We start from the raw sequence: 24429 nt of genomic DNA on the forward strand, positions 1-24429 counted from the left end.
CCCTCCAATTGATTGGTAGGAGCAAAGCAGGGTTACTCTACTCTACTCCGCCCCCCACACTCCTCTGCCTCGCCAAAAGCAATGCTTTTGTGACGAACGACATTCCATGTCTGCAAAATGCGCACTCTGTCTCTCTCCTTCTCCTTTTTTCTATATAAACCCTTCCATTTACCTCTTCCCTTTTAGGAAGAAACCTCAATTCTCTCTTCTTTTTCTCTCTCCGCAAATTGGTTTACCTCTTCAACGAAGAAGAAGAAGAAAAAGAAGAAGCATTCATACTTTCTAGAACTTCGCGTCATTCAGGTCAGATTTATCTCTCTCTACTACATGCATCTGTCTCTGTGATATGATTGTCAGTTGTTTGAATCGGAGAGTTAGATCCCACAAGGCATCTGAGATTGTTGCGTTTCTTAATTTTCGCATTCTAATTTAGTCATGACGATCAATGGTATACTCTCGGTGACTTGAACGAATTCAGAATTCAGAACGAGAAGTTTGTTTCTGTTTGCTAACGAGAAATTTTGACGAAATTTGAAAATCAAAACGAGAAAACGAAATGAGAACGAACTCGTTTTGTGTGCTGTCTCTGTTTTTTTTTGCATGGAGTTTGATTTTATTAGTTGAATGAAATGCAATTTTCATGAGTGCCAAGTGCCAAATTTTAGGCGATACTATAGTAAGTTTGATGTTTAGGTTATTATTTTGCATTTTTTTGTGAATTTAATTAGTCCGCTATCCCGTACATTAGAATCACTTCATAGATACTTCATAGATAGCATGATATATTCGAATGGAAACGTAAACTCTTCTGTTAGTGGTATCGTTGACGCGTTATTTAAGCCTTTATGAAGTGAAGGATGAAAAATCCAGAACTAGTTATGGTCCAAACGCGTGGAATTGTTTATAGGAGCTTCTCCCGGTAGATATTTTGGTAGATATTGGAACGAGAGTACCAGAGGTGGCATCACGTTAGCGGGTTTGTGGTCCCGTAGGGTGTTTGTTAGTTTGTTTCTTTGGACTCAGAGCGTCTCCGAGAAAAATCGCCCACTTGTTTCTTGAAATTCCCTTTGCGACCTTGTAGTTTACTACGTGAAGCTTCTTTCTAGAGTGTTTTGGCTTTCCTTTGTGTGTGTGGGTAGAGGATGGAATGGGAACTTTAAAAGAGAAAGGAAACATGATATTATGATATCATAATGTGGAAAAGAAGCGGTAGAAATGAATCGGGGCCATGGTTTCTGAGGATAGGCCTTTAAGTTAAAGATGACTCTTGTTTCTCTGTAGATCAAGCAGCACATGTGACTCACTCAGGCACCCATGTGGTAGCGTTTGTGGATGCCAGGAATGATGGACCCTGAAAAAGTTCAGGTTTCTTCCATTTTCTATATAAGATAGATTAGTTACAAATACTTTTCTCTCAAGGTTCAACACCCTGCTTGCTGGTCAAATTATATGTGACTATGCATAATCTGCCCCTCTATTGTTCGTGGTAATGGGGTTGCCTTTTATATATATATATATATATATATATAGAAAATACTCATTATTAGTAGCTTGTACGTGTTTAGGTGAAAGTTAGGAACATGTTTTAGAGACTTTCAATAGATGTTTCTTGAATTACAAGATAAAAAATGACAAAAGAAAATAATCTTGTTTGGAAGTATAAAATTTTCAGCTTTCATACCTGGGTATAACTCTACTTAGTAATTAGTATGTCACTTCAGCTTCACATAACTAGAATGAGAATTCAACTTGGGTGATTACTGCAGTATGAGACTAGTCTTGCACAAAACATCAAATAAGGAAGGTTATGTTATGCCTGCGCCTTCGCATCTTAGGAGCTGCAAGCTATCGCTCAAGGGGAAGATGCTAGTATAAATTGCCATCTTTATTCAATTGCCATGACCTATGTGTTTGGTACTGAGAAGTGGATTAATTCTGCAAGGTCTATAGATTTTAGTTCCTCCCCTTCAGATTGTACGTAGAGATTAACTTTCCCTGTTTTTTTTTTTCCTTTCACCGGACTCAGTTTCGTACATTTTTTTTCTTTTCCTTACCCGCCGTACCAAAAAGGCTGTTACGTTTCATTTCATACACTTTGATAGGGCATTATGGTGAACCATACTGGTGGAGAGAATAAAAATCTTGAGAGTCAATTATCCAATGGATCTTTTAGACCAGTACTGATAGCAGAGACACAAGCAAGTTGACTGCCACTGGCTCAGAGAAAAAAAAGTATAAACTGATAATTAATAAGTATCTCTTGGTTCAGGAGCTGCGGTGTAAGGTATACCCTGAGCCCATGAGAAGGACATGGGATGGGTGCAACGATTAGCAGTATACATACAAACTTTTATACAATTAAATTAACTGTATTATCTTTATTCTCCTCTATTTTTCAATTTTATCATCCAATTTATTTTTTGTCCAACTTAATCTCATTATTTTTCTCGCTCCTGTTATTATTGAGTATTTAATAAAAATGATATCTTAAGAAATTACATAATTAAAATAGTAAAAACATCAAATTTATTAAAAATAAAGTATAAAATTTGTGAAATAGAATAATTAGAGGGGCAATAAATGAAGATATGTTATTCTTTTGTACAACTAATATAGCAAGGAAGAGAAACAAAAGATGAAATACCTGGTGTCATATTAATTATATTTTAACTTTATCATGTAGGTTATATTATATTTAATCACTCGCAACACTGTTTTTTTGTTTTTTTTAAAAGTAATTGTCCTTTTAATTTTTGTAAACTTTTTTTCCAACAATATTTTTACATATAATTAAGTACAATTAATACAAAACCTATTTACATTTAAAAAGATATCAGCTTTGTTGATTTTTTTTATTAATAAGTGTATAACAACATTAAATGACAATTGTTTTGAAAATAAGGGAGTACATAGTCTTTTTCATAATCGGTTCGGTCTAGAATGTCTCCAATAGGGTTAAAGATTGTTCGCTGCTGGAATCGAACTTGGTTCCTAGGTAGCTCTTACAATCACTGCATCCCACAGATAATTAATCATGAGACTTAGTTATATGACATGATTTTAAATACATTTAAAACTATTCTCCAAATATGTTTGACATATTTCATACCAGGTATGATCTTACGATATTAGCAACAATTGAACTTTATGTTTAAAAATGTTAATTTTTTTTATTTACTTTTAGTATTTTAAAATAACTTTTTTTCTCATCTATATATAGGTTGCACTTAGTTTTATATTAAGTATTATTGTTTTGTCACAAAAGATTAAAAAGGACAACTTTATATTTTTCTTTTAGCAAATAGGAAAAATATTCCAACTTTCATTATTCAAATTGGCACATGGGTAACATGAGATGTAATAATAATAATAATAATAATAATAATAATAATAATAATAATAATAATAATAATAATAAGAAGAAGAAGAAGAAGAAGAAGAAGAAGAAGAAGAAGAATCTACAAAGGAGATTAATTTATGGTATACTCATTAAATAATTGCTAAAATCGATTTTCTCGGGTTCTATTTTTTTATAACTTTCAACTTCTCTTTCTTTTTAACTTAATTTTCTCTCTCTAATTGATAGTTTCAAATTCTTTTGATATTAAATTTAAATCACTTAAACAATATCTTAAATTTAAATAAAGTCATACAAAAAATAAATAAACTATATAAATAACTATGTATCGAAAGTGTATTAATATAAAATAACAAAAAATATAAAAACAAATAAATTTAAAAGGAAGAACATACGGTGCTAATAATATTAATAATAATGGTTTTCACTAATAATAATAATACAATAATAATGGTATTTTAAAAATGTGAATTTCTCTGTTATTATTGTTAGCATAGTGAACTATTTGAGGATCGCATGTTTAAGAAAATAATATTCGGATGTTTGTCTATATCATAATAAAATAGAAGGGAAATAAAAGATATAAAAATCAACATGATGTATTTAATGTGAGTTAAATTGTTAATTGAGTGGTTATTGTTATCTTGTACTCAATGTTATTTTTTTTTATCTCTTTTTCATGTTTTTGTGTTTTTTATCTATTCTGTTTTTTTTTCTATTATTCATTTATTATATTTCTTACTCTCTCCCTCTCTCTCCATCCCCCATCATCTCAAAATAAGGGGGGGTTTGAATTATTTTCCTAGTTTACTCCACAAATGAAAACGTCCACTTGCTCTGTTACTTAGCGTCTAGCACCTTGCATCTTTGACCTTGCGTCTATCACAGTATACATGCTACGCTCTGTTTATTTATATCTCTGCTGCATGGCCTGTGGTTCTGAGTGTTCATCTAAATCCTTTCACAAATAATATTGTTTTCTCTCCCAGCAATCTTCGTTACATGCTCTCTCATCACACATTTACAACGTGTTGGTTTTTTATTTCACTTTTCTTTCTATCCTACATTAAGTTCTCTAATCTTTCTTCCTTTCTTTTTTCTGTTGTCATGTCACGGTTTCTCTTTTTTCATCTCAATCCATCTAACTCAATAGATTATCGATAAAGGAAGTATTTACCTAAAACATTCTTCATTTCTCGCTACTTCGTTTTTTCCTTATACTTTCTGTCGAATCTACATTTCTCTTCTCTCTTTTTCTTGAGCTGTCTACTACCATGGAATATTTTTCTTTTCAAAAAATAAAAAAGGAAGAACTTTCTCTTTCTCTTTCTTGGTCATCACATACGTGCAACTTTCTGTTCCACGATTGTGCTAAAATCTGTCATTTTACCTCTGATGCTATGACTAATTATTCTCAGTATTTTATTAAGGAAGTCAAGCCAACTTTTCCTTAGGATGCCGTCGCATTCCTTTTTCGTCAGCTCATTCTTTCTCATTTTATCTTAGTTCCTGAAATTCTCTTGAAATCAACAGTGAAGTAGCATCGCTGGGTTATTATCCAAAGTATTTATGGGATTAGAACGGTTTTTCCATCCTGAAATGTCCTTTCAACGACAAAAGTGTACTTGTGTTAAGCTTGTTAGAGTGCTTTATACGATTCTTACCAAAAATGGAAATGCTTAGACGACTTTTTCATTGTTTAAGAAAGATATCCCCTATAGTTTGGGTCTTGACACATCCCTTCTATAATTGGGATACGTATAGACATCTTAGTAGATATGTTTTTGTTATTTTGTTTGAAAGTGAGACATGCTACAGTTGCAAGAGGGAATTCATTCAAGGATATTGATATTTTATTCATGTACATAAACAGGTTAGAAATCTATTCAAGATTCTGTGTTTTACACATTCCAATTCCAACACTGGAGAAATCTAATAAACCTTCGCCATACTTTTGATTTGGAGGGAAAAGTGAGTAAATAGGAAAAAAAAGAAAAAGTCACATCTATAATAATAGTAATAAGAAGAAGAATAATAATAAGAATAATAAGATAGGTAAATAAGTCTTTGTGTAGATTGAAAAGTGGAAATAAGAGAGTGAAATAGAAAAAAGAGAGTAAAAAATTGAATTGTTAAATGGAAAGTAAAAGATACTACTTAAAGGGAGATAAGTTAAAAGTTTTAACTCTGTACTATTTTTTTTTTCATTTCTCACTCACTTCTTTTTCCTTTTTGCTTTCCTTATTTTCATTTCTCATTTCAAACAAATCCTTTTAGGAGAATAAATCCTCTCTAGAAAATTATCACGAGACGAAATCTTAATTCTTTAAGAAATTTTATTAATATTCAAATTTCAAGTAAGTTTTTTTGTGTTCCAAATTTAAAATTATTTTTTTGGTTTATTCTTCTGTCCAAATCATATAAATTTCATGTTTTTTAAGAATAAACCATGATTTACAATTAAAATTATATAAAAAAAAAATTTAGTCTAAATGCTCTTAACATGGATTTGGAAAGAAGAATAAACCATGTTTTTTCTTTAAATTATAGAACTAAACAGATTAAACTTTAAACTTTTTATTTAAATTTATATATATATATATATATATATATATATATATATATAAAAGATTTTTATGAAGCAGAAATTTTTAAAGAAATAACGGTAAGATATTAACACTTGAGAATATGAAGTTTGTTTTTCTATTTGACAGGATTTTCTCTGTAGAAAAGAAAGTAAATTTGGTTCATCATCTAAGATTCAATATCCATCTGAACGTACTCATGAAATTTATGTTTTATTTGTACACAAGAAAAATATAATAGATCAAAAATAAAAATAACATGTGAAACATGGGTGAAAAATAAATAAAAAAATGAAAATTTTGTATTAAAGAAACATAATGTTCCATAATGTCCCAGGAATTACCAGTAACTAACATTAGCAGCTTATTGGATTGTTTAAGATTACGATTCCACTAGGTATGATATCTGAGGCCATACTGTAGGGAGACATAGAATTTGTGGTACCACCTACCTAACTGCATGTTTGACAAATCTATGGTTTATCGGAATCCCCTTATCATCGTGTATAGATTTTACGGGTCCTATCTGCCTACAGCAATTTAATAATGCTAACTCCCATTGCCTTCACTTGCCAGAGAAAATTTTAAAACGCTGCAAATCTTCTGTTAATAATTACTACTTTTGTCGTTTTCCCCACATGCAAATCGAGGTTTTCACATTCCTTATCTTTATAAATTTATAATTTTATTTCTTCTTCACTGTACACGCTTCTAGTATATTTTCTACAAAGCTGCATGCAATGTTAGACGGGCATGCAGTTTTAAATTCAACCCATACTCAATTAAAATTAAATTAAATAATTCAGATTAATCAAGATGAATCTATTGATTTAAATTTCGAAATCTAAATTATTTATATTGAAATTAAATTAAATCTGTAACTATTTCATCCATTTAATTTGAATAAAATTGATATTGTTCAAGATTATTATGAGTTGGATTTTGACACTTTTATCTTTTTTATATAACAATTAATCCTCAATTATTCTGATTTAGTTGTTACTTAAATGATAATTCCATCTTACAAATTTAATTTATTAAACGAAAATTGTCAATTTTTATACACATTAATTTAACTAAATTGCTATATGTACTTGGGACGAAAATTTTGCAGAGTTAATTATTTCTAACTGATATGATAGTTACTTAGTAATAGACTACTTGGAAAGTCTAATAATTATCGGGACAAAACTCATTGAGTGTCTCTTAATTCAATTCTACTTCACTTATAAAGTAAATGTTATTTTAATTATTCATTTTACTTTATTATATAAATTGGGATATCTAGCATATTACACCTTCGGATTAAAATATAATTTAATCAAAAAAATTAGTTTATAATCGAGGTGGATTTTTTATTATATGTGTAAAAAATAATTATTTGTTTTTAATAGGGTGAAAGTGTTGTGATTAATTGAGAGATTGAAAAGGCTGGGTGGGAGGGGTGTGATGGATGAGAGGTAAGGGAAGAGGTGTAGGTAGGAAGTAGGTTCTTTTACTTTTTACTATAATGTGGGTTAAAAACAGTAATTTCAAAACAGTCCTGTGTGTGTTGGAAACAGTTCTATAGAATGTTATTTTGTGACCATTCGATTATATCAATTATGTATAGCATAACCCATTGCGTTATAACTTTTATAAGATAATGGATTATATTATTAATTAACTGATTATAGTAATATTAAAATAAATAATAATAATATATTTATATAATAATAAAATAAAATAATAATATAAATATTAAAATTATAAAAATTATAAAAATAATAATAAAAATAAATAAATTTCTATAATACTAATATATAAAAATAATAATAAAATCATAAATAATAATTATAATAAATTTATTAAATAATAATAATTTTATTTTAATTTTATGTTTTTATATATTTTTATAGTTATTGGTAATATTAGATTGTGTCACCTTTTTTTTAATTTTTTAATTATTATAATTTAATAATTCTTTTCATCGTTTTCATGTGTTGAAATTTTACATCAATTTTTGTTTATTCTATTAAGATTTATAAAATTTACAATTTTGGTTAAATTTTTTACAATAATTTCTATTCAAATTTTATTTTCAAAAATTTTATATATTATAATATCTCGTATTTAAATCAACTAGAAAAAATAAAATAATATTTTAATATGATATAAAAATAACTAATAAAATTTTATTTTAAATTAATTTTAATTATAAAGTTAAAATTATAATTTTATAATATCATCAATTTAAAAAAAAAAATCAATTGCATTCACTTTTCACTTTCTTAATCTATCCAACCTCATTTTTAAGTCTCTCCTTCCTCAAATCCATGTGTTTCCGCTTCCTCAAATTCATTCATCAATTCAAACAAAGTAAAGCATAAATTATTAACCAAAAATTAAGAATATAAAAAGTTAATATTTTTAAAAGAAAAGATGAAACTAATTGAAATACAAAAATTATATCTTACCATTATAATTGTGAATTGACTAAATTGATTGAATGGTTTAGATTTATAACTATTTTTATTGTAATTAATAAAAATCAAAGTATTTTATAACTATTTTTATATATTTTATTATAATCTCACTTTTTATTTTAATGAAAAATTAAAAGTCTTTTCGTATTATATATATTTTTTATTTTAACAATTGTTGTAATAATTAAATTTTTTTATCATTATAAAAAAAATTATCATTATAAAAAAAAATAGTGTGTCCATGTCGTTTGTAATAATAGATTTTTATCTGATTTCATATACTTACTATTAAATTTTTTTCTTTCATGAATAGAATTCATACTTTTACAATTAATAGTTAATTGTATTTTTTTATTTCTTAGGTCACAATTGAACTATGTCAAATAAAGTTTTAGTCATGGACATGTATTATAATTATATACATTCTGTTCATTCATACGTTTCTAGTTAATTTTTTTAATCAATTTTTTAAATAATTATGTTTAAAAACATATGCTAATTTGATTTTTTTTCTCCCAATTATAATATTTGGAGATACAAATAAATTTGTATTATGTTTTTTATATCTCAACACATTCATTGCTATGTGTTGATAATTTATCAGCTTAATGCAATATATATTTTGTGCTAACACATTGTATAAACTGACTCGAATACAATAATAGTATTTTATCTGTTTATATGCATAAACCTAGTCATGTCTTTGTCATGAAGTGTGACATTTGCAAAATTATTAAAAGAATATAAGAAGATTAAAAGTTATAATAAAATAAAAAGGTATTGCAGTTATTTAAATGTGCATGTTGCTAATTTATTGGTTGGTATAGTTCACCTTATGCTTGTTACATCTTCCAATCTTACCGTTAGACATGTTCCCTTCCCCTACCTCCCAAATATTTTTAATGTTTTTCTTATTTCAAGTTTTAACTTTTAAATTATTGAGTTTACATATTGAATTTCTCTTGTTTCAAAATTCTGCAGCCATCCACTGCCCACATAAACACATAATTATGTAATAACGTTATTATTATTAGATAAAGTGAAATGATGATGAAAAAAAGACAATGGTAAAATAAATTGTTAAGATTATATTGTTTCAATATATAGAAAACATTGTATAGCATAATTGGTAGATAAATATAATGTTTTAATTATTTATTTGGGATCCTTTAAAAAAATCTAATTAGGAGTTGGAATGTTAGTTACCACATCTAATCATTTTTATAAATGAAGATTGTAAATACTCTTATTTACATACTTTTATTTTAATATTTTTAATTATTTATATTTATTATTACTATTATTATAATTAAAAAAAATAAATATTAAAAAATATTTACAATACAATCAATTATATATAATTGATGGTAAATATTTTAATAATATTTAAATATAATTTATTATACTGAAAATGGAAATTAATTATGATGACTTTAACATATAGTTTCACGTTTTAATGTGGACAAATTTGTCATCACTTTTGTACTTTCCGAGCATATAAATTGAAACAAATAATTTTTGTCCCCTTCTCTTTCTATAGCTAAATGCAAAGAGGGGTTTAGTATCTAATCTTTCACTTCTTTTCTTAACCTCAAATCTTTTTTTCTTAACTTCAATTCCCTTCCTCTTATTCTTACATTAAATGATAAAGATTTAGTAGTTTCTAAATACTTTTTCCATATTAACTAAATTGTGAATAATTTAATTGTTATCTTCATTTGTTCTATCTCTTAATTTTTGTTATTCACACCAAATTATTATTCTCCAAAAACATTATATTACAATTTTTAATGTTCTTATTTATCAAGATAGTGCTATTGGAGTGCAAATAAAAAAATCATAGTCTCTACCACGGGTAGAGATATTATCTTGTGGAGATCTCCATCAAGATTTGTGAAGATTGGGTTTAAATAAAATTTAAGCTCAAGTTTTCTATATCGTTCAAAGGTGTTAGATTATCTAGTGATTTGGAATCGTCTATTAGTTTGTCATCGTCTAATGGTCTTATACCGTCCAATGGTTCGTTATCGTCTGATGCGTATCAAAATCATCTGATGAGTTAACATTTGACTATGAGAAACCTAGAGATCTTGGATTGTCTATCTCTAACTTCCCAATAACTGCTAGCGCCTCATGTTTATTGTAACTGAATCACTATATACGTGGTTAATTCTTATGAAACGTCCTTAGTTTAAAGTTGTAAGACAATCTTGTCTTGTATAAAAGAACTTGAACTTTGACTGTTATTCTTTATCGTGAGAGTTGACAACTTACTGTGAAACTTGAGAGAAACTTAGTGTTATAATTTCAACTATTATTCATAATGAATTTTCGTTCATAGATGTAGATTGAGTTTTAAGTCGACGCTAAATTGTTTTGTGTGTTATTCATAGATGTAGATTGAGTTTTAAGTCGAATCACATTAAATTGTTTTGTGTGTTATTCTTGATACTCCATTCTATGATGTTTTACATTGTTCTTCTCTGAAGATGATTTTTTTTCTCCATTTTCACAATACGCTTGAGAGTTTGTCAAATTATGTTTGTGTTGTACAAAATCTTTGTTGGTTCAGGAGAGATAGTTTCTAGTGATACCATATTCCAATTGCAAAAGGGCTACAAATTTAGAGATTGCTTCATATAGGGTTCGATTCTTATGAGCAATTAGGGTTTTTTTTTCTTTTTACACCCAATAAATTTAAATCTCCATTCTATCACTAGAACGAAAGGATAAAAATGTTCTCCTTAATTTTTAAATAGGAGTGGGGTGCAGGTTAAAATGTATTATGGATTTGCTATTCCAAAATACAATTTCAAATTTGGATTTCTACTCAAACACCTTTCTATATTACATTTTCCATAATAGCTTTATGGAATAACATTTATGAAATACGTTTCTGGATTTTTGTTTTTTAATCCCTTTTCTGAAATATATTTTTGGATTTTGTTTTTCAGAATTCCTCACCAAAGATGTATTATTTATATTCTGGATTTGTTTTTCTTGATGAGATTTTTTATTTTTCAATTCTATTCTGAAATTTCATTTTGAGAAGGTAAAAAAATCTATTCCATATCTTGTTATTTTTTAATTTCAGATTTCTAATTTTGGAATGAACGACTATTCTAAAATTTAAAAAATTAATAGGGTGTAGACTAGAATTGATTGAGTGCATAAAACAAAAGTCTTATCAGGGTTGTTATAAAGCCCGTTAGCACCTTGCCCCATCCCACTTGGTAAAGTAGAGTTTTTCTTTCTGTACTTTCATAATTTATTCTCCCACTCTCAAAAATATATTAAATAATCGACATGTCTCTTTTATAACATTTAATAATCCATTTAAAACTATATTCTATAGTATAAAATCTGAAACATTTCTAAATTATACCGTCAAGAATTATTTAGAAATAATATATTTTAGATTATTATTTAAACTATATTTTAAATTATGTAATATTTTAGAATATTTTTTTGAATAATGTAATCTGTAATTTATTTCAGATATATTATTATAAGAGTACATTAATTGTTTTGCACAGTGTATTGTTTTCCTTGCATGGTCTGCTTGTATAAAGACTCCCTTTCCTTTACTCTTAGTATTAGCAAATTCTTCATGTCCCATACCAATTGTGACAACCTTACCACTTTCGACCTGCACACTTGATCAACTTTAAAAATTTTTAAAATTAATTTTCATTATGAATTTTAAAATTTAAAATTCAAAAAATATATTTTAGAAAAGAAAATTAATAAAATATTATTATGTTTTGAAAATGGAATTCTAAAATAAAATTAGAAAATAAAAATTTTATTTTGGAAAAACAAATCCAATAAGAAAAAAATATATTATAAAAAAAATCTAGAAAAAAAAATCTAAAATATTTTAAAAAATAAAATTAATAATAGATTATTATGTTTTGAAAATGGAATTATATAATAAAATTGGAAAATAAAAAATTTATTTTGGAAAAACAAATTCAATAAGAAAAAAATCTAGAAAACAAAATCTAAAAATATATTTTTAAAAAAATTCAAAAAAGTATTTCAAAAATATAATTCCAGAAACATTTATTACTTTATTAAATCATTTTACAAAGGTAATATAAAATATATTTTTTAATAAAATTTTTGTTTTAATATAGAAAAGTTAGATTTTCATTTAGAATGGTTGAGATTTTATTACCCTTTTAAATTATTGTATTAGTAGTCCATTTAAAGAAAGGTTAGTATTCCTATTTTATAACTTCAACAATTATAATTTTATTATATATATTATTAAAGTAAATCAAAATAAATAGCAATTACGTTCAATCAGTTTAGTTTCTACAACCTTTTCCTTTCCATTTTCTTTAATATTATCTGATATTTGTTAGAAACTAAAAATTTGTCAATGGTCAAGGCTGAGGAACTGTGATAGAGTTGGAGCACGGGTTGGTTGTAGAAGGATTTTCACCCTGGTTAACTTATCCAATTTTTTTTGTGTGAAATATTTTGATTCTGTTTTGGTGTGTAATTTGTTTACTTTTCTGAGTAAAATATTTTCTCTCTGTTTTCAACACAATCTTGGGTGTCACCTGCATGGCAGTGAGGCTATATATGCCTTGTAAAGCTAACACGAGGATTCTATTGCTTTCTGTCTTTATTTTTCCTTCTTCTTTTGTTTTCTTCTCTCACTGTTAATTCTTTACAATTTGATTCTGCAGATTGCGCACTTTCTACGTACCCCGCATTATCTTACTTAAACCCTTTACCCCTAACCCAGCTGCAGCAAAATTGTTTGCTTTCACCCTCCGCTGATTTCCGAGGCGTCTCCTGAGCTGGCCTTTTCAATTTCTCTCTGTAATTTTCACTATTCTATTACTTCATTAACACCTCTTACTTCTTCAGTATTTCCAATATTTTTATAAAAAAAACTACCTGCTATTTCCACTGCCTCCTCTGTTTCCATGAATTTATCAAGCCCAGAAATGCGGGTATTCCATTTGCATAAATAACTTATCTAATGTCAAATCTGTTCACCCCTTGTTCCTGCTTTCTGTAATTTCGTGAATAGTGTTTTGTTCAAGTTTTCAGAGTTAGAAAATTTTCATTTTGGCACTGCAACAACTGTTCTGTTTGGATTTTTAATTTATTTCACTGCTGTTATAATATGTTTTTGTTAGAGGCTGAATTGGGGATGTTTTGTAATTTTTTTTTTTTGAAAGAAATGCAGGGGAGGAAGTTTTACTACTTAATATATTGATATTCAACATCAATGGTTGGATTCCAGAGTGAGCATAAGGAAGGGAACAAGTACAATGGTAATTCTAATAATATTCCGGATCGCATTCAACGTCTTATGAGACGAAGAGACCTTTTGAAAATCAGCAAGGCATCTCTTTCGAATGAGGGTCCTGATAGTAATAATAATAATAATAATAATATTAATAATAATGTGATTACTGAATATTTTGAGCATGACCCGCGCTTAAGGGAAGATAATAACTCTGCTGCTTCCAATGAACGATTACTGGAAGGAGTGGCGGCGGCACTACGGGGCGAGGTAGAAGATGGAAGACCTTTCAAACAACGGCTTTTGGTGGTGGCCAATAGGCTGCCAGTCTCGGCAATTAGGAAAGGCGAGGATTCCTGGTCTTTGGAGATAAGTGCTGGTGGCCTTGTGAGCGCTCTTTTAGGTATCAGAGCATTTCTTCCCTTTCTTTGCCTTTTTAGTTTATCATATTTCAAGGTATAATGTATCTGGTATGAAGTTTCAATATATGATTTAAACTGTAATTGGATTTAGAAAGTGGGTTCCAAAGTAAGCAATTGTTACATTTTGCGATGAACATGGTTCACTAATTTATACAACGATTTTTTTACAAAGGTGTGAAGGCTTTGGAAGCAAGGTGGATAGGTTGGGCTGGAGTCAATGTGCCTGATGAGATTGGACAAAAGGCACTCACAAAAGCTTTGGCTGAAAAGGTACTATAGTTTCTCCATTACCATGTTTGAAACAACTTTTTGCATTTGTGCTGTTTCACAAGTAAATTTTAATATTTTAAATATAATATTTCTCTTACTTGTTACCTGTGTTCCAGAGGTGCATCCCAGTATTTCTTGATGAAGAGATTGTTCATCAATACTATAATGGCTATTGCAACAACATTCTGTGGCCCCTTTTTCATTACCTTGGACTTCCACAAGAAGACCGCCTTGCTACCACACGTAGTTTCCAATCTCAATTTGAAGCATACCAGAAGGCAAATCAAATGTTTGCCGATGTTGTAAACAAGCACTATGAAGAGGGTGATGTTGTTTGGTGCCATGATTACCATCTTATGTTTCTTCCACAATGCTTAAAAAATTACAACTCCAAAATGAAAGTTGGTTGGTTTCTTCATACTCCATTTCCATCTTCTGAGATTCACAGGACATTGCCTTCTCGCTCAGAGCTTCTGCATGCTGTTCTTGCAGCTGATTTAGTTGGGTAAATTGCAGTTTTCTCTTCATAATAGTTAAGAATGTATTTGATATGGATATATGGATATGTGCCTATTTGTCACTAAGTATGAAATGTTTACCTGTGTTAAATTCACTGTTAGGACAAGATAAATATCTAGTTATGCATGAGGTAGCAGTCAACTATCTGACTTGACCATTTATTTTGGGGATCAAACTGCAATTGATAGAAAATAAAGTTTCTCTGAACATGCTAAGGCTAGGATCGCGTTATATTTTGAGAACACGAAATAATCCAAACCCATAACTATGCTTCATAAAATTTCTACGAATAATTTATAAAATACTTTCAGTAAAATAGAATTTCATGTAAGCTAACGTTTTAAAACAGTTAAAGCTTATTGTGTTGAAATGTATATATAGGTGATAATGCTCAAATTATTGTGTTGAAATTACAGTATACTGCTTCCATAGCTCCACAGGTTCTAGTATTACCAGTTTAGTTTGACACTCTTTCTTCATGCACTAAACTGTGATTCTTTTTATATATCGTTTTCTAGTGTATTACTTTTCATTTTATTATGTTGCAATTGCTTCTGACGTGGATAAGTTTAATTTTTGTTGATTAGATTTCACACCTACGACTATGCACGACATTTTGTTAGTGCATGTACTCGCATTCTTGGACTTGAGGGAACGCCTGAAGGGGTTGAGAATCAAGGGAAGCTGACTCGAGTTGCAGCAGTATGTTTTCACAAAATTCTTCAATGCCTGTGCTTCATATGTACATTCAAAATTGTGTAATAAAATTTATACAACAAACTTTCATAAAACATTTTGATTGAAATTACTCTTCTTTAGCTTTAACCCATTATATGCTGAACTTCAAAGTTAGAGCTATTTATTTACTTCTTTTATCCCTGTATGTCAGTTTCCAATAGGTATAGACTCAGAACGATTCATACGTGCACTTGACCTTCCTCAAGTGAAGGTTCACATAGAAGATTTACAAGAGCGATTTAAAGGGAGAAAGGTGCATCTCTCACTTTGTAGTAACTGCGTTTCTTAGTTATATTATATTGCATTATACATGTTGGTCCTATTAACTGAGAATGACTTTGATTTATAAGTTTTTCTATAATAAATTACAGATTATATTATACAATACTCAAAGTTTAAGGAAAATTAAATACTATGAAGTTATAGATATGGAATTCTGCGATGCTTTGCACCGGAGTAAATTGTTTTCCTTTGAAATAAATTAGATAAAAAAGAAAAAGAAACAGACACCTAGGGGGTTAGCTATTACGGGCCAGTGGCCACGAAGAACCATCTTCCTTATAATTAATAATTGTAGCATAACGGTTTCGAGCCAAGTGCTATTTTAATGTGGTTCCTTATCATTTGATTATTACTAAACCATTTCATGGCTTGACAGGTAATGTTAGGTGTTGATCGCCTTGATATGATTAAAGGAATCCCTCAAAAAATTCTAGCATTTGAAAAATTTTTGGAAGAGAATCCTGATTGGCGTGATAAGGTTGTTCTGCTTCAAATTGCCGTGCCAACAAGAACAGATGTTCCTGAGTGTATGCTACTTTAATTATTTCATTTTTATCTTTAGGGTAGCAAGAAATATATATATATATATATATATATATATATATATATATATTCAATCTAGTGTTTTCTGTTCCTTTGTTGTTTCTAGGTATGTTCTGATATTTATTGTAGGAAACAAGTCATTTTACACAAATGGAAAAAAGAAAAATAAAAAAAAACAAATCATTTGTGAGTTTTCTTGTATTGTGCAATAGTATATGTGCTTAGTGACTTATGTATTCTATTTTCAAATTCATGTTTAAATATTTTTATTAATGAGAAATTGTTGCAATGAAAATTACCGCACAAATAACATTTTGTGCTCACAACAATATAATTATTTTAATTCATTTACTCTGCAGTCTATGTATTTTGTGATTTTAGTTGTGTGATTGGCCAAGTTCTGCTAGGCTGTTATGTTTATGTTAATTATTTATTAGGTAGTTATGCTTTAAGATGTGAGTTTTATATGAGGTGTGACAGACCTGCAGGAAGTAGTTAAGGAATCACTTTGTTGTTTCAAGAATTTTGAAGGAGAAATTTTTTGTTAGGGGGAAACATGTGTAGTTGAAAATTTATGTTTTCAATTCCCGTCCAACATTTGGGGTCTTTAATTGTACCGTTTTCTCCCCTTGTTTCGATAGCATGTGTTAAATACTTGTTCTCTTAAAGGCTTAAGCTATTTGGTGGTGGCAAGGATCAAACTCTTGACCACTTAGTCATAAAGGCCATATATCATGCTAAAGATTAAGCCTCCTAAAAGCTTAAGCTATTAGGTAGAGCTCTAAACTGGTTTTTTATTCCTCTTAGTTTGGGATAGTTTTGCTCTAGGAATATGCTTAACGGGTGCAGTTGCCAACTTTACAAAAATGTTAAGCAGTTTAGGTGGAAGGCCAACAAAGTTTTATATCTTCAACAGCCATCATTTGACCATAATTTTTTTATTTATTTCTTGCATATGTACAGATCAAAAGCTTACAAGCCAGGTCCATGAAATTGTTGGTCGCATCAATGGCAGATTTGGAACACTTGCTACCGTTCCTATACATCACCTGGTGCGTTTTTAATACCATGATCATATGATGATTCATTATTAAAAATATGCTGATACATTGGCTGGCACATGCAATATAAGATTCATCTTTTCTGTAAATATTTTATCTTGTTAGATTTTCTATTTGAACATATGAACTATGGCAAACAAACCTTCATTGAATTCACATAAATTGAAAAACTGAAAATTAGCAAAAGTGAATTTCAAGTTGGTCTGATGATCTTAAGCTATATGTCAATCCTCTTGTTGAGTAGTGCAACTGTATTAATTAAACTGTGAGTGAAGAGTCCTCATGCCAAAATTCATGTGGTGTAGATGCACTTAAAACAAATGTATGTGGTGTTGAATTTTGAAGTGTATAACATGGGGAACTAGTCCAAGTGGGTTGATAATCAGCTATACACAACAGGATTGATTTCATAGATGTCATGTCATTTTCTCTCTATTTTATAAAATTTAACTTCAATTAAATTAATTTTTTTTAACATGGACCAATGATTGAGGTTTAATTCACAGTAAAGGTTGTAAATTGAGCACTTGCTCAAGCTTGTCTCTTGTATTTAAAAGAGCCAAATTTAAAGTTTAGGCATGACTTGTTTCGAATATGAAGTTTTGAGTTTCACTTGTTTGGTTTGTTTTTGCTTTTTGACTATTTATATTCCTTTAACCTTTGCCAGACAATGAACATCTCCTTAATTGTTTTTTAAGTTTATTAGTTCCATATGTAGCAGACATTTTTATGTCAGGCTATAAGATAAGAGAGCAAAAGACTGAATGAATATTTAGAGTTAGAAAAGTAGTAATAGTAATGAATAAGATTACAATTCTCTAAATAGAAATATAATTAATTTTCCAAGAAACACAGTATATAACTTTCTAAAATTACAGTTTTTGCAGTTGAGTATATAGATAGAGAGGAAAAACATTTAATGTTAAGCTTGAACTTGACTTAAATTTGAATTCACATTTTACTTTGTTAAACTAACAAGTTTGATTTATCATTTAACAAGTCAAACTCGTAAGTCCTGGAAACTCAATTAATTTACACCCACATTGATAGCTATGTGCCTTTAATATTAGATAAGTCATGACATCGGATGTAAATAAAATTTGACACTTTTTACGGTTATTCTGATGATCAATCTACATCCCATATTAATTATTATTCACATTACAATGCTACAGCTTAATGAATTTGCTATGCTTGCAGGATTGCTCTCTTGATTTTCAAAAACTATGTGCTTTGTACGCTGTTACGGGTACACTTTATCTGCTTTTAGATTTCTTTTCCTCTTTGCCAAAGTCCATTGAGTAACTTCTTACGTCAATTTGCCTTTGATCAATTGTTAGCATGTGTGACGATAGTCATACATTTGTAAATTCATACTTATTTATCTAAAATGGAATGCAATTATTTCAGTGTTCATTTGGACATGATAATTATTGTAATGTATTGGACATCACCTTTCCTCTAAAGCTCTTAATTTCAAATGTTATTTAAATATATAAAGTGTTAGAAACTGCTTAAGAATGTGTTGGGATAGTTATTTAGTTGGTTAGGGGGGTTAGTTAGATATAAATATGGGAAGAAAGATAGGAAGATGTAGATTTCTTGTTATTGTAAAAGTTTTCCCGTTTGGAACACCTGACATCATTTACAACGGTGTGAAATGAAGTTTGGCTTAAAATATTACACTTTGGGACAATATTTATTGGGAAAAGATGAAAGTAAGCCACCAAATATGTCTAGAGCACTGGCCTATTTATTATATATTAACAGAATTCTCAGTTGTCATTGAAGGATTAAGGTTGTTTCGTTATGATATTAGAATTTTTTAATTAAATTTTCTGCTAATATTGTGTACATACTCCCTGTCTCTTACCCAGATGTAGCACTTGTCACCTCCCTAAGGGATGGAATGAATCTTGTAAGTTACGAATTTGTGGCCTGCCAAGATAAAAAGAAAGGGGTTCTCATTCTCAGCGAAGTAAGTACTAGAACTTTATCGTGTATTTGTGATTTCTTTTAATTTATCAATGCATGCTATGTTAATGTTGAATAATTAAGAACAAATCGATTAAAAAATTAGTAGTTGGAAAGGTTCGGACACAGTGTGTCCATGTCAGGCACACATATCAGGCATTCACACGTGTATGAGACTCGTACGACATGTATCGGTGAAATGTCCAATTCAAAATATACTTTTTAGATCTATGACAATTATAACACGGTTTCAACACAATTTTACACAATTTTAAAAGACATACATTAATTTTCTAAAAACTCAAACCTTTTCCATAAGCTTTTATTATGATTATAAAAATAAGGAACAAATCTTTTTGAACCAGCCATGCGAAACATCTTTCTACAATAAAACAAAACTCACACATATTTGTGCACATAAATCTTTATTGTCAATTTATATAATTCATAATTATATAATATATAGATCTGTGTCCTACATTTTGAATATTATACGTGTCAAAGTGTCCGTGTCGTAACAGTGTCAGTGTTAGTGTATGTGCTATGTCTTTAGAATTTTGTACCTGTGAGAAATTGAGCAATGAATCAAAAAGTTATTGATCTTTGCAATTGAGCAACTCAGCTTCCTCATAAGCATATCAGTATTTTAAATATTACATTTGTATTAGTATTCTCTGCTCTTAAACCTTTTCCATTTAAAGTAGTTTGGACAAATTAGGTACAAAGTTTCATCTCTTATTCCTGCCAAGATTATAGGGATGATATTTGTGCACATAAATCTTTATTATCAATTTATATAATTCATAATTATATAATATATAGATCTGTGTCCTACATTTTGAATATTATACGTGTTAAAGTGTCTGTGTCCGTGTCGTACCAGTGTTAGTGTATGTGCTATATCTTTAGATAATTGTACGTGTGAGAAATTGAGCAATGAATCAAAAAAGTTATTGATCTTTGCAATTGAGCAACTCAGCTTCCTCATAAGCATATCAGTATTTTAAATATTGCATTTGTATTAGTATTCTCTGCTCTTATCTTAAACCTTTTCCATTTAGAGTAGTTTGGACAAATTAGGTACAGATTTTCATCTCTTATTCCTGCCAAGATTATAGGTCTATATTTATAGAGGGCTCTCAACGCCTCTCACTTATGGTTTGCTAAACGTAGATTTTGCATATATTTCTTTTAATTTGATATCTATGTTCAACTGGATGTTTCTCAATTGAGTTAAATAGACAAAGTATCCTCTTGATCTAACATTTGGTATTCTTTGTTTAGTTTGCCGGTGCTGCACAGTCACTTGGTGCTGGGGCAATTCTGGTCAACCCTTGGAACATCACAGAAGTTGCTGCTGCAATTGCCAAGGCTCTGAATATGAAATCGGAAGAAAGAGAGAAGAGACATAAGCATAACTTTAAACATGTAACAACCCACACTGCTCAGGAATGGGCAGAAACTTTTGTGAGGTATACATGTACATAGAGTTTTCACGATATCTGGTCCTTATAAATCAGAACTTTGTGTTTTACAATGAGGGTGGTGTATCTTTTTACACAATGTTTATTTCACATATATGGATTCAAACTTCAGTATGCTCTTTTGTCTCTTAAACATCATGTACTGATTTTTTTAAAGAAATAAATAAAACGTGGATGTTATTTGCTTGATTTTCCTAATTAATTATACTTATCACTTTCTTTGTATCTTAAGACTTCAGTTGGTTCCTATAAAACTATGTAGACAGAATTATGCTCAATATGATGGTTATTTACTAGTGATGCTGTAATTTTAGGAATAGAAGAAAGATGTACAGATACCTGATTATTTATTATTATGGACCAAAACATGTTGTTTAGAACTAGATTCCCAATACCACAGTGATCCTTATCTTTTAAATTTTGCAGTGAACTAAATGATACTATTGACGAGGCACAACTAAGGACAAAACAAGCTCCACCACGGCTCCCAACAGAGACAGCAGTTGAACGTTATTTGCAGTCAAATAATCGGTTGCTTATTTTGGTATTCTGTCTTATCATGAATCTTTTGACTTCTTTGAAATACTGATCTTTAAGGAACCCTTATAAACCTTTATGTTTTTTCTAACTATTTTAGTACTGGTTTGAATGTTCCCTGCTAGCTACTTTAAAAAGACATAAAAACACTAGGTTGTTTTATAGATGATGGTTCAGATTTAGCGAAAATGAATCAGACCTAGTTCTTAGATGAAAACAAGGAAGACTGTAATGGAAGCTATATCTGAAGTGTATAACTGGAATGAGTAATCTGTTGGAAAGGGGAAAGTTCATAATAGACTTGACACAATTTGGTTGTTTGTGAAAAGATGAACAAAATTCCTAATTAGGGATGATAGTCGTTTCATTGTAGTATTTCGATAAAAGAATTTGTTAGCAAATACATCATTCTTAGCTGTAAAAGCAGTCAAGGAATCAAGAGAAATCAAGAGATGAATGCCATTTTAACTGTATTTATGAAGGCCTGGTTAACCGTGGAAGATATATTTTCAAAATATTGAATGTATGTTCAGTGTGATTATCCAGATACTTTGAGTAATGAATCTAATTCCAAAGTTGTGTTTCCTTTACTGTGTAAAATCCCTGAATAAAACTCTCTATTCTAATACTCCAATATCTTTTGTTAATTTTCAATGCTTCACTAATATTAAATCATGAACACTTTGTCGTAATTTTTAACACTTTCCCTTCACGTTGGTGATACGCACTGCAGGGTTTCAATGGAACTCTAACCGTACCAGTTGAGAGAAAAGGTGATCAGTATCAAGAAACTGAACTCACAATGCATCCAGAACTGAAACAACCCTTGGCAGAACTTTGCAGTGACCCAAAGACCACAGTTGTTGTGCTTAGTGGAAGTGGTAGACCAGTCCTAGATCAAGTAATTCTTGGTACATCACTTTCTTCTTTATGAACTACTTGATCCAATTTTAACTTATCGCTATAACAGAACTTCAAAGAGTATGACATCTGGCTAGCAGCAGAGAATGGAATGTTCTTAAATCCTTCTAAGGGAGAATGGATGACAACAATGCCAGAGCAACTAAATATGGAATGGGTTGACAGCGTGAAGGTGCTTATTTGAAGTTTGAATTGTTTTTTATTGTCTTTCTCCTTCACAATATTGACTTACATTGTGATCCTTTGCTTGCAGCATGTTTTTGACTACTTCACAGATAGAACACCTCGATCACATTTTGAAGAAAGGGAAGCTTCCCTTGTATGGAGTTACAGACATTCAGGTGCTTGAATTCTGTTTTGGTAGACCTCTTTTATATTTTGCCTGCTGTCTTTCCAATTACTGATCGCGTCACCGTGATATAGATGGTGAGTTTGGAAAACTGCAAGCTAGGGACATGCTGCAGCATCTCTGGACAGGACCAATATCTAATGCTTCAGTTGAAGTTGTTCAAGGGAGCCGGTCTGTTGAGGTGCGAGCTGCTAATGTTACAAAGGTAATGTCTTAATTTATTTTTCTCAGTTCTTTTCACCTGAAAATTTTTCGAGTTAATATATGTACACTTATCTTTCATTTAATCAGGGAGCAGCCATTGACCGTATTCTAGGGGAGATAGTCCACAGTAAATCCATGACAACACCAATTGATTACGTTTTGTGTATAGGACATTTTCTAACAAAGGTAAATTAAATTTTAATTTGATCTCTGATATGTTCTGTGAATTTCTTTTTCTATGTTGTTAGTCTGTAGGGAGAAATTGTGTTTGTTTTCATGTCCAGTTGAGAGTGCTTCGTATGTGACAATTTTTAGTTGTTGTTTGTTTCCATACCGCGTATGTTTGGTGTAATGAGCATTGTAGGCTACTGAATCTGACTGAAGTTATTGGTTGCAGCAGGATGAAGATATATATTCGTTTTTTGAGCCAGAGCTACCTTCTATTGGTGTGGGTCTTCCACGAAGTAAGGTAACAGAAGGAGTTAAGTTTCCTGCGGAGAGGATATCATCATTGAAGAAGATTCCAGCAAGTAAAAATGGAGCAGCAAAATCATCCCAAAATAAGGGTCAACGTGTTATGCCAAGTTCTGAGAGAAAAACAAATAATCATGTGTGCCGTGCGCCACGTCGTCCAGCTCCTGAAAAGATCTCTTGGAATGTCCTTGACCTGAAGAAGGAGAATTACTTTTCTTGTGCTGTTGGACGAACACAAACCAATGCTCGGTATACGCTTGGATCACCAGATGAAGTTGTTGCATTTCTGAAGGAACTCGTCAACTCATCTCCATATTCTTATGTCTGAGTTAAAAATTACATGCTTTTGCTCCCATTACTTATCCTACTTCCTTCAAATGCTAATTTAGTCTCAATATTTCTTTTACATCTCTTCATTTACTCCAATTTTACATTTAATTCTCACCCCTCCGAATATCTTAAGTTTCCCTTCCAATCTTTTTACACTTTTTTTTTGTCTAAAGTACCACAAATATCTTCCTTCCCCTCATAATATGTTAAATTTACAACTCCAATCTTTCTAGATTTATTAAGAAATACCCAGAAATAGATTCGCGCTGTGTTAAGAGTTGTGGATTCACATTCAAACAGAAACTTGAGTAAAATTTTCAAACAATCCAAATATGCTTCTGTTATGTATTAGCAAAATATATCCCGTTGTGTATCTAAGTTTATATAAAAAAATCACTTTAAAACGTTTTTATTAGTAATTAAATTATGATATTTTTAGAGTGAGATAAATTCACTCGAAATTGAGGTTGTAGTCACTCTGGGAATCAGGAATATATTTGTAAGACACTCACTTCTATAAAGATGTCCTTCAGCTGCTATACTTTTAAATAAAAGAATGCATTATAAATTATAGTTTTTTTTCCTAATGCTAAACATTCCACACACTTTTAAATTAAAGAATGCATTATAAATTTTTAGTTTTT

The 24429-nt window shown here is 29.8% G+C and overlaps 1 protein-coding gene across 10 annotated transcripts; it reads left to right on the forward strand.

Annotated features, from left to right (window-relative positions):
• Positions 1 to 23861, forward strand: LOC137835212 (alpha,alpha-trehalose-phosphate synthase [UDP-forming] 1-like). Of its 10 annotated transcripts, none has more exons than XM_068643601.1 (20): positions 162 to 303; positions 13109 to 13244; positions 13618 to 13705; positions 13922 to 14080; positions 14272 to 14369; positions 14486 to 14874; positions 15476 to 15590; positions 15778 to 15879; positions 16285 to 16435; positions 17415 to 17503; positions 18713 to 18761; positions 19390 to 19490; positions 20771 to 20958; positions 21397 to 21514; positions 22241 to 22408; positions 22478 to 22600; positions 22682 to 22769; positions 22852 to 22982; positions 23069 to 23167; positions 23379 to 23861. In XM_068643601.1, exons 3-20 carry the CDS (start codon positions 13660 to 13662, stop codon positions 23781 to 23783), a joined length of 2619 nt encoding a protein of 872 aa, XP_068499702.1. In that variant the 5' UTR covers positions 162 to 303; positions 13109 to 13244; positions 13618 to 13659; the 3' UTR covers positions 23784 to 23861. The 10 variants fall into 10 exon arrangements, with proteins under 10 accessions (XP_068499700.1, XP_068499702.1, XP_068499706.1 ...); XM_068643605.1 differs by having other exon boundaries at positions 23382 to 23861; XM_068643599.1 differs by having other exon boundaries at positions 1 to 303; positions 13618 to 14080; positions 23382 to 23861.
• The last annotated feature ends 568 nt before the right edge of the window (positions 23862 to 24429 follow it).

The sequence above is a fragment of the Phaseolus vulgaris genome, chromosome 5, assembly GCF_000499845.2.
Source record: "Phaseolus vulgaris cultivar G19833 chromosome 5, P. vulgaris v2.0, whole genome shotgun sequence".
Classification (NCBI taxonomy): domain Eukaryota; kingdom Viridiplantae; phylum Streptophyta; class Magnoliopsida; order Fabales; family Fabaceae; genus Phaseolus; species Phaseolus vulgaris.